Source organism: Pelobates fuscus, chromosome 3 (genome assembly GCF_036172605.1).
Source record: "Pelobates fuscus isolate aPelFus1 chromosome 3, aPelFus1.pri, whole genome shotgun sequence".
NCBI classification, from domain to species: Eukaryota; Metazoa; Chordata; class Amphibia; order Anura; family Pelobatidae; genus Pelobates; species Pelobates fuscus.
Window position 1 is genome coordinate 227,203,284 of NC_086319.1, and position 11,561 is coordinate 227,214,844.

Sequence of the window (11,561 nt, forward strand, 5' to 3'; positions counted from 1 at the left end):
CCCACTTCAGCTCCCTCGCGCACCGCACTGAAACCGGAGCCGGAAGATGACGTCATCTTCCGGCTCCGGTATCAGTACGCGGCGCGCGAGGGAGCTGAAGAGGGAGCACCCAGGGGACAGTGCTCCCTCGCGCGCCCGCTAGCCGGGTGACCAGCAACACCACTGGACCCCAGGGAATCCCCCCAGCTCTCACACAGGTAAGGAGGCTGGGGGGATTAAATAAAAAAAAAAAAACAGAAAAAACGTGTGAGTGTGTTAGTGAGTGTGTTAGTGAGTGTGTGTGTGTGTGTGTTAGTGAGAGAGGTAGTGAGTGAGAGTGTTAGTGAGAGTGTTAGTGAGAGTGTTAGTGAGTGTTAGTGAGTGTGTTAATGTGAGTGTGTTAGTGTTAGTGAGTGTGTTAGTGTTAGTGAGTGTGTTAGTGAGAGTGTGAGTGAGTGTGTTAGTGAGTGTGTTAGTGTTAGTGAGTGTGTTAGTGTTAGTGAGTGTGTTAATGTGAGTGTGTTAGTGAGTGTGTGAGTGTTAGTGAGTTAGTGAGTGTGTTAATGTGAGTGTGTTAGTGTTAGTGAGTGTGTTAGTGTGTGTGTGTGTTAGTGAGAGGGTGTGTTAGTGAGTGTGTTAGTGTTAGTGAGTGTGTTAGTGAGTGTGTTAATGTGAGTGTGTTAGTGTTAGTGAGTGTGTTAGTGAGTGTGTTAATGTGAGTGTGTTAGTGAGTGTGTGAGTGTTAGTGAGTGAGTGAGTGTGTGTGTTAGTGAGTGTGTTAATGTGAGTGTGTTAGTGTTAGTGAGTGTGTTAGTGAGAGAGTGTGTTAGTGAGTGTGTTAGTGTGAGTGTGTTAGTGTGAGTGTGTTAGTGTTAGTGTGTTAGTGGTAGTGTGTTAGTGTTAGTGTGAGTGTGTTAGTGTGAGTGTGTTAGTGAGTGTGTTAGTGTGAGTGATTGTGTTAGTGAGTGTGTGAGTGAGTGTGTGAGTGATTGTGTTAGTGAGTGTGTTAGTGAGTGTGTTAGTGTGTGTTAGTGTTAGTTTGTGTGTGTGTTAGTGAGTGAGTGTGTTAGTGAGTGAGTGTGAGTGAGTATGTGTTAGTGAGTGTGTTAGTGTGAGTGATTGTGTTAGTGAGTGTGTTAGTTTTAGAGTGTGTTAGTGTTAGTGTGTGTGTCTGTTACTGAGTATGTTTGTGTGCGTCTGTCACTGAGTGTGTGTCTGTCAGTAAATGTGTGCGTCTGTTCATGAGAGTGTGTGTGTGTGTCTAAAGCACTTACCTTTCTCCAACGCCGGGCTCCCTTGGCGCTGGGGATCTCTCCGTCCCGATCCGCCTCTCAGCTCCGAATGCACATGCGTGGCAAGAGCCATGCGCGCATTCAAACCGCCCATATAGGAAAGCATTACTCAATGCTTTCCTATGGATGTTCAGCGTCTTCTCACTGTGATTTTCACAGTGAGAATCGCAGAAAATCCTCTAGCGGCTGTCAATGAGACAGCCACTAGAGATGGATTAACCCTCAGTGAAACATAGCAGTTTCTCTGAAACTGCTGTTTTCAGCTGCAGGGTTAAAACTAGAGAGACCTGGCACCCAGACCACTTAATTGAGCTGATTTGATCTGGGTGTCTGTAGTGGTCCTTTAAGTGTATGTGTTTATGCATGCACTGGCGTACATACCGCGGTCGCACGGGTCGCAGCCCTGCGACCAGGTGCCCGCCGCCATGTGTTGCGGCCCCAGCCCGCGCAGAGTAAGCGGGGGGGGGGGGGGCCCACAGATCAGTTTTCGCACCGGGGCCCCATGGGTTGTGTGTACGCCACTGGATATAGTGAATGTAAATTTGCTGAAAATGTACACTCACCTCCTGCTATAGTACAGGAATTTTGAATGGGTCATTTTATTCTTAGTCAAGGAGGGGAAAAACATTTTTATTTTTTATAAAGGATTAACGAATGAATTTTTATTTTTACATTTGTTCGTAAAGTAATCTATAAACAAACTATTCTGATATGTTTATATGCTAGCTATGCATCCATTGATTTAAATAAAGGCTATGTTATATTTTTTTCAATCAAAAACTCTGGGTTAATCATTAATCTTTGAGTCACATTACTAATAAGTCTTTATTATTTATATTGACCTATTTACTAACAAGAGGTCATATCATTGTAGGAAAACCAGTTTTTCTTTCATTGCCCCATTACCTATATGCGAGTGATTTCCTCTTGGACTCTGTGGTTGGCCTGAAGCCCAATAAAGAAGAACATGAAACCTATGTAGACGTAGAACCTGTAAGTTGATTGATAAAAAACCAAATGCACAGTTTATGTGTAAAATTAACAGTTACCAAATCTAACACCTATTAGTTCATATCAGTCCAAACCAGCACTAGAACTGACCTTGGGCTTAACCCTTACGCATATCTGTATCTTAGAATTCTGACTGTATACACAGGGCCAGAAACCAAATAGTGGGAATGTAATATTAGATAATTCTGTAAAAAGATACAAAACAGTTAAATAATAATAATATATATTTAGATTTTCCTTGGTATATTGATACATTATACCAGTAAGAGGCCATTTGTATTGTTAATAATATAGTATAAAAATGATACAACAACCACGATGACTAATGGCTAATACTATGCGAGTCAACCTCTTAGTATGGAATGGAAAAAAAAAACTGCTAAATCAAAAACCTACAAAACTGTTAAGTGTCCTAATGTGAACAGTGCCAAAGTGATAAAAGGAAAAAGGCAAATGCCTGACGTACATTTCGGTGCCTACCTTTTGTCAGGGTTTTTTTTTTGTTATTGTTTTTTTAAGGGGGAGAAGGGGTATAGTTCTCTAGCTTTTTGATTTAGTAGTTTCCTTTTGTCTATTGCCTACTATTCAGGCAGGGATGCTATGGGAGATCTTCCAGTGGTAGTTTTCTATCTAGGGGTCAGAGATTTCATTCTCTCATTATTGAGGTTGTTTATTTCCTCTCTTCTTTTCTACAAATGAGTAGTTTAATACTGACAAGTATTTAGTAATACTAATATTATCTACAAGTGTGGTCGCTAATATTCTTACATTTGTACTTTATCTTCAGATATATATCTAATTTTTAAGGTAGGGTGACTGTGAGATTGGCTTATTTTCTAAATGGCAGTTTCTATCTGGTACTAATGTGGATCCCAAATTTGCATTTTTCTGGTGACTGAGGTTGCTCCTTGTCTCTCTTTCCTCCGACTGAGCAGTTCAATAGAGATAACCATTCACTGCACACATTAGAGCACACTAATTAAAGGTAGAAGTGTGACGACTATTATATCACCTTTATGTCACATTTACTGTAAATCTATATCTATACTCTGTCTTGATATACAATTGGTAGTGTAGCTCATGTAGCTTAATAGGTGATATTGGATTGTTACTGCATTCTTACCTTCTAAACTTTGATCTGTGAGGGAGTAATCTAATTACATAATACTAGAGCCCATATAGGGGTGTGATTGCCATTATATCAACTTTTACATCTGTTTTAACCCTATACTGGTATTGAGTAAGAAAAAAATTACACGACTAGAGGGGCAGGAAAAATCTGACCAGAAAGTCAAGAGTGGACTAAATGGGTAATATGGGTTTAAGCCAGAAAAGATAAAATTGATGTAGATATGCCCTTTAAATACTAATAAAGTTTATATTTAATTTTTTTGTTTCTTACCAATTATAGTGGTTTATACAAGTTATATGTGGATAATCTAACCTTTTTTTGAGAATCGTTACCCATAGTCTTTTGACTTGGGACTCCCTTTTTTCAAAGAAAGATTTGTTATTCTTTTTTCAATTTGGTATTGAGTAAGTTTCATTGCCTATGCAGCAAGATAACTGATTATCCAAACGACAGTTTGCTCTTCTTAACGTAAAGGGCCTTTTATCATTTCTTTAGGAGGATTTTACGTTTCCCCTGTTTCTTTGTTTGTATGTATTGTTCCCTTCCCTTATAAAAGATATGTTTTTTATTAATGATAAGTATATATTGTTTTTCATGGTTTCTGATAAACTAAGAGGGCTTTGATATACAGTATAAGGCATTTATTTTCTTTTATGAGATTGACTCACATAGTATTATCCATTAATCTCTGTGTTGGTTGTATAATTTCTTTTGGGCAGAATAGATGGGCCGAATGGTTCTTATCTACCGTCACATTCTATGTTTCTATGTTTCTATACTATATCATTAACAATATAGATGGCCTCTTGTTTGTATAGTGTATCAATAAAGTCAGAACAGAGAGACTATATTGTTTTACTTTTATTTACATGTATAGGTGATCCACCCCAAAAGGATTAGTGTGTTACCAAGGAAAATGTAAAAAGTTTTTTCTTTTTTTTTTCTTTTTACAGAGGTATCTAATGTCAGTCTCACTAGTTCTTCAGGTCCGGTGTATACAGAGTCAGAATTCAAAGACAAACCATTTATATATGTCTATTATTCAAAACTATTGTTCATAAAATGCTTGTGTGTATATATATATATATATATATATATATATATCCAAAAAGAAGAGCACTCACTGGATTTGGTAAATAAATTTAAATAATTATATTTAAGGTCGTATAAATTCAATCAACGTTTCGACCGACAAACATTCTTTATCAAGATGAAGACCATTTGTCAGTCGAAATGTTGATCGAATTTATGTGACTTTAAATATAATAATTTGAATTTATTTATCAAATCCACACTGATATACACATTGATCTGCCATAACATTAAAACCACAGACAGTTAAAATTTATTACATTGATTATAATGTTACGGCACATGTCAAAGGGTGGGATATATAGGGCAACAAGTGAACAGTCAGTTCTTGAATTTCATGTGTTGGAAGCAGGAAAAATGGGCAAGTATAAAAAGATCTGAGTGACTTTGACAAGGGACAAATAGTGATGGCAAGACGACTGGGTCAAAGCATCCCAAAACGTCATGTTTTGTGGAGTGTTCCCAGTATGAAGTGGTTAGTACCTACCAAAAGTGGTGCAAGGAAGGATAACCGGTGAACTGGCATCAGGGACATGGTTGCCCAAGGCTCATTGGTCCAATCACACAGAAGCTAATACTGCTGAAAAATGTAATGCTGGGCCATGATAAAAAGATGTCAGAACACACAGTGTATCGCAGTGTAGCAACAGACTGGTCAGAGTGGCCATGATGAACCCTATTCACTGTCAAAAGTCCCTTTAATGGGGACATTAGCATCAGAACTGAACCATGGAGCAATGGAAGAAAGTTGCCTGGTCTGATATATTACATTTCTTTTAAATCAGGTGGATTGCCTGGCATTCATGTTACTTTGACATGAGCCACCTACTTAGATATTATTGCAAACCATGTACTCCCCTTGATGGCAATGGTATTCCCTGATGGCAGTGGCCCCTTTTTGCGTGATAATGCACCCTGCCACACTGCAAAAAATGTTCAGGAATGGTTTGAGGAACATGTCAAAGAGTTCAAGGTGGTTCCTTGGCCTACAGTTTTCCCACATATTGAGCATCTGTGACATGTACTGGAACAAAAAATCCAATCCATGGAGGTTCCACCTAACAACTTGCAGGACTCAAATGATCTTCTGCTAATGTGTTGGTGCCAGATACCACAGGACAAGCTCAGTGGTTTAAAATGAAAGGCTAGAGTAGTCTAACTGAAAGCTTACCTGACTTTGAGAATTTTCATAGTACGGCTATGAGAGTAGTATGTTGTAAAGCCCAGGTGGCTGAATATGTTGATTCTGTGACTATTTGAAAAATACGAAAAGACATTGAGATTATGCATGGCAAAATCCTGGTAGCCTATTTCACTTTTTTCTTTTAGTACAACATCAGTCACTGTCTTATAGAAATACCAAATGCTCAAGTAATATAATTTGGAGAAAATATATATTGATGTTTTTGTTGTTGTTTTTTTTTTTTTACTACAGATAAGTGGATTTACAATGCATTTTGCAAAACGATTGCAAGTTAACATCATGTTCACACCACACAAAGAAATAGAGTAAGTACAGGTGCATGCTAATAATAAATAATAAAACATTAAAATGACTACAAACATTTAGAGTTGTCTTAGCTATTCAATATCAGTGTTATAAGAAAGAATTCTTGGAACTCTCAAACATATTTCTACAAAAACTGTAGGTTTCAAACTCTTAACCATAGAGTATGTGGTCTATGTTGGCTGGTAAAACAAACAAACAATGTAATAACAGCTATAATTGCTCCTTTCAGCCTCACCATGAATTACAATGTGACCTAATATGTTGCTAAAACTATACTGACTTTAGTCGCTGTCAAAGGTTTTACTCTTGAAGACCTCACATCTTCTGATTTCATGCAGCCTGGGCATTTTGACAGTGGGGATCCACCGTCAAATCCAATGTTTTTGGCTATGTGTGTAATGAGATAAAAATCTATATATATTGTGTAGTTTTATTATTTAAAAATATCTTTATGTTATAAACATACCTAGTTAAACACTATTTACAGATCCAAACTAGAATAGGAATAGTAAATGATACTCTTACACCCAGTAGAAAAATAAAGTAAATACAAATTCATGGCAATATGTTGTAACTCTATTCTATATGCCCCATAGAGAGACCTTGTCTTACCAAAGAAGCTGACAAAAGGAACATTTTTTTTTTTTTTTAGATAACTCTAACTCACATGGGTTCATGTGCCTATTTATGGTGGTCTACTAATTACATCTCACTTTAGTCAATGTGGAATAATATCTTCAAATGTATTCCTAATCTTATCTATAACAAGCTTTAATTAAGAATTCTCAATTAGTATTATTGCTAATTAAAGCATGAAAGAGAGCATTTAAGTTAGTGGCATCAAAAGACAAGTATAATAATAGATAGAGCTGTTATATAAACAGACCCAACTTTTAGTTTAACCAACAAACAATGCCATCCTAGATGTAATCCCTGCAAACCTCTCAAAATCTCTTTTTTAAATCACATGCACATATAAATGTTTTTGACAAAGTACTAATAGTGCTGAAAAAAAAAGAAGTCACTTGTATTTCACACTAACAAAACAGCGAGAAATGTCCTGTTATGTTTCTCTGGTTATAAAGAGGCTGTAGGATCTGAAGATCTTCATTTTCTTTTATTTATCATATTTCTGCATTATATAAATATAAAAAAATCCTGCCATCTGGTTTCGATATTTAACATGTCATTCAACTCCATTTAGTGAATAAATAATGGCGGTGTTAGTTCTGTGACTGCCTAAGGAGTAGTATTTACTGTATGAGAATACAGTCTACTTTCTTTCTGGACACTGCTTGATTATACCACTTGTAAGACACCATTTGGTAAATAAGCAACAATGGTAGTATTTTTGACAATTGTAACTAGGATGTGCAATAGAAGGAGTAAAGCAAAGAAAGGAAATTATATACAGAGACATGTTTAGTAAAGTAAAATTAGTTTGTTTAAATTAAATGTTAGCTGCAATACAAAAGTATGAGCACTTTATACAAATGCTTAATAGATAAATTACATGGAAAAAATATTTAGAAATGTTTTTATATTTTTTCTGTAAAATTAAATGTCATAGTCTTCATATTACACTTATGTGCTGTAATGATAATTGTATGACATAAAGCATAAGTGAAAATTGACTAGCATTCACCATTTTAACTAAAATATGAATTATTTTTTTCAGTGTTATGTCAAATCTCAGTTCAGAGTTCATATTCCCTGTGGTATGGCTGAATGAGGTGAGCATATAAATTAGCAGGGATGTGTATGTATTTATTTTGTATTCTGGACATGCTTAATGTTTGCATCTTAGGTGTAAATCCTGGTAGCTTAGTTGGGAATACTATGATCATTTGATGGCATATACCCAGTCTATTCTGAAACACAAATGACCGTCACATAGACTGCCAAAGTCCTGCAAGGGCACCTGAAAAAGTTATATCCTGCATTAAGAGGACATATGAGAAACTGCAATTTTTATAGACGTTGTGGGAGGAGGAGGTCATTAACCCTTTATTCACCATGGGGGGTAGGGGGAGAGGCATACACCACTAGTAGTAGGGAAAGGGACACTATCGCATTCGGAATACAGTAAATTTCAACTCTTGGAAGGAACAAATCATACAAGCTACTAGGAATAATTTGATGCACCCAGAAACATACATTTCAATTAGGTTGTTTCTAGACCTATCTGTTTACACCATTTTGAGATGTAGGTGCCTTGTACACTACTGCATGAAAACATGATATCATTTTTTATTATTTTCTGCCTAGGTGCAACTAACATTTTTCTTTTCATGTTCCAATTCACTTAGGGACTTTGTTTATATTTCCAGTCAAAGACGTTATTTACTGTCTCTTCTTTTATTTGCTCTTTGTAACTATAATAATAATTTTAAAAATGTATCCAAACATATTAAATCGAGGCCTTAATTTCAACATTTCTCCTAAACAATGGGCAGATGCTACTGCTCTTCTAAAGAAAACCTCCAAAAAGTTGTATTTTAATTGGCATTTAACCCCAAGCACTTATCCCAATTGTATAAAGCACGCTCCTCTCTATGCTGGAGGAAGTGTCCTCAGGTGGGAATTGTATGGAACGGTATTCCTTATATGCTGGTCTTGCTTAGTGATATTTCCCTTTAGGGAGGAAGTTTTCATTGTGATAACAGATTGACAAATTTCAATTTCACTTCTTCTGTAGAAATGCTTTATTTAACATGTACTACCCAAAATGTAATTTAAAAAAAAATGGGAACTGTTTTCTTTTCTTTTAATAATAGATTTTTTTATTGCTTAAAATTTAATTATTCATTAACCTTAGTCATTTGGGGTCCTCATGTTTTAAGGGATTATCTGCATGAATATTTCATAATCGTCTAGGATCTCTTTTTCACTAATTGCAATTTTACCCCTTTCTGCAGTAATTTTTTTTTTTTGCGCTGTCATTGTTTCATATAATCTGTTATTTCATTACTTAATTTTTACTATATTTTTTCTTTCTAGACTGCAATGATTTCTGATGAGTCAGCAGATGAATTTATACAAAGTGTGACTTTCCCAATAAAGTTGCTGGAGATAATGCAAATTGTGTTGCTTTGTGTTGGATTTGCTGTTTTTATTCCATGCACAATAGCAATTATTGTCATATCTTGCAAAAAGCCAAAAAGTAAGTACTCTAATGGTTTTATAATCACTCACACGTGTGTCTTAGTAACTGCATAAGCATAGTTGTTATAATATAGATAATCTTAAATTATTATAGTATGTTTAACATACTAAATTTAACATTTTTTCATTGCTCCTTTTGAACAGAAGAAAAATACAGATTTATAACACAATCTGACTGATAGTTTAAAGGACCACTATAGGCACCCATACCACTTCAGCTTAATGAAGTGGTCTGGGTGCCAGGTCCAGCTAGGTTTAAAGGACCACTCTAGTGCCAGGAAAGCATACTCGTTTTCCTGGCACTAGAGTGCCCTGAGGGTGCCCCCACCCTCAGGGACCCACTCCCGCCCGGCTCTGGAAAGGGGAAAGGGGTAAAAACTTACCTTTTTCCAGCGCTGGGCGGGGAGCTCTCCTCCTCCTCTCCGCCTCCGTTCCTCCCCGTCGGCTGAATGCGCACGCGCGTCAAGAGCTGCGCGCGCATTCAGCCGGTCACATAGGAAAGCATTCATAATGCTTTCCTATGGACGCTTGCGTGCTCTCACTGTGATTTTCACAGTGAGAATCACGCAAGCGCCTCTAGCGGCTGTCAGTGAGACAGCCACTAGAGAATTAGGGGGAAGGCTTAACTAATTGATAAACATAGCAGTTTCTCTGAAACTGCTATGTTTATAAAACAATTAGTTAACCCTAGCTGGACCTGGCACCCAGACCACTTCATTAAGCTGAAGTGGTCTGGGTGCCTAGAGTGGTCCTTTAACCCTTTTTGCTGTAAACATAGCAGTTTCAGAGAAACTGCTATGTTTATAATAGGGTTAATCCAGCCTCTAGTGGCTGTCTCATTGACAGCCGCTAGAGGCGCTTCCGCGCTTCTCACTGTGATTTTCACAGTAAGAAGACGCCAGCGTCCATAGGAAAACATTGAGAATGCTTTCCTATGAGACTGGCTCAATGCGCGCACGGCTCTTGCCACGCATGCACATTCAGCCGGTGACAGAAGAAGAGGGAGGAGAGTCCCAGCACCAAAGGAGCCTGGCACTGGGAAAAAGGTAAGGGATTAACCCCTTGCTCCCCCATCAGCGCCACGGGAGTGGGACCCTGAGGGTGGGGGCACCCTCAGGGCACTATAGTGCCAGCAAAATTAGTATGTTTTCCTGGCACTATAGTGGTCCTTTAACTAATGCCAATAGACTTGCTTTGTAATTGTTTGGAAAATAATGACAATTTGTATCTTTACAGGAAAAGGAAGCCCAAAAAGTGAGGCAACGTTCTAATGCAAAATAATAAAAAAACACCAAATATTTGAACATAGAAGTCAACAGAGCCAAATAAAATGTAATAATATCCAGACATGCTAACTAGAACTAGTGAACGTTGGAAGAAGAATATAATGTGGAGTTATTAAAATTGCCTGCATTTAATGTCTTTACTAAACATTTGAACTATTTCTGCAATCTATTTATATTTTTTGGAAAGAAACCCTGAATGTACTGTAAATGCATTAATTTAATTGTATGTTCCTTGACACACCATACCAGAAAATAACTTTTCACACACATCCTATCACAGTCACTTGACAAATATTTCACCACTCCCTCTGTAAACGTTATTGCTGATAGCTATGTATTTCTAATTTTGTTTGATTACAAACTTGCTTCTTTATAATTTATCATAATTCAACTACAGCTGCAAAATGTCTTGCTGTAATATGTACATTTAATTTTAATTTCTGTAGATTCTGTGCTCAGATTTCTGTAGGTACCCTCAGTAATGGGTTGCTATTTTTAAATGTAATCTTTTGGATCAACCAGATAAAAATCAATTCTATATACTATTCTATATACAGAGTGCTCCCTGCTAGTAAATAACACTCAACTGGGATCTAAGTAGTTTATCCCCCAGCAGCATCAGAGAGAATAAGTGAATCTGCTAAGACAAGAAAAAGTTGGAGTAATGTGCAACTGGTATTTAAAATGCATACCCAGGTGCTACCACATTTATTTGGAGGACAATATACAGGTTGCAAACGTTGCGGGCGATAGTCCTTTATCAATGCTAATGCTGAGGACATTAGCATTGATAAAGGGCTATCGCCCAAAATGTTTGCAACCTGTATATTGTCCTTCAAATAAATGTGGTAGCACCTGGGTGTGCACTTTAAATACCAGTTGCGGATTACTCCAACTTCTTCTTGTCTTGGCTATTGTACACTGGAGAAACTACAGTGGGAGTTATTGCTGCCTCTACCTCATATATATCTATAGTGAGTGAGTCTGCTATGTGGAACAAGCCTGTGTGCAGCTTTAGCTGAGCTAAGGTCCATGGCCTAGGAATTTCTATAGGCATGAGAAGCTAAGCCCAAGATGCACATACGCCACAAATA

General features: G+C 37.2%; 1 protein-coding gene across 1 annotated transcript in view; it reads left to right on the top strand.

The window, feature by feature from the left end:
• The window catches only part of CD36 (CD36 molecule (CD36 blood group)), a 36,142-nt gene extending 25,500 nt beyond the window's left edge, over window positions 1–10,642 (top strand). The window contains exons 9-13 of the mRNA XM_063445442.1: window positions 2,146–2,264; window positions 5,942–6,015; window positions 7,695–7,749; window positions 9,017–9,179; window positions 10,418–10,642. Coding sequence (XP_063301512.1) covers window positions 2,146–2,264; window positions 5,942–6,015; window positions 7,695–7,749; window positions 9,017–9,179; window positions 10,418–10,452 — 446 coding nt within the window. The 3' untranslated portion in view covers window positions 10,453–10,642. The remainder of the gene's footprint in view (window positions 1–2,145; window positions 2,265–5,941; window positions 6,016–7,694; window positions 7,750–9,016; window positions 9,180–10,417) is intronic.
• Window positions 10,643–11,561: the final 919 nt, after the last annotated feature.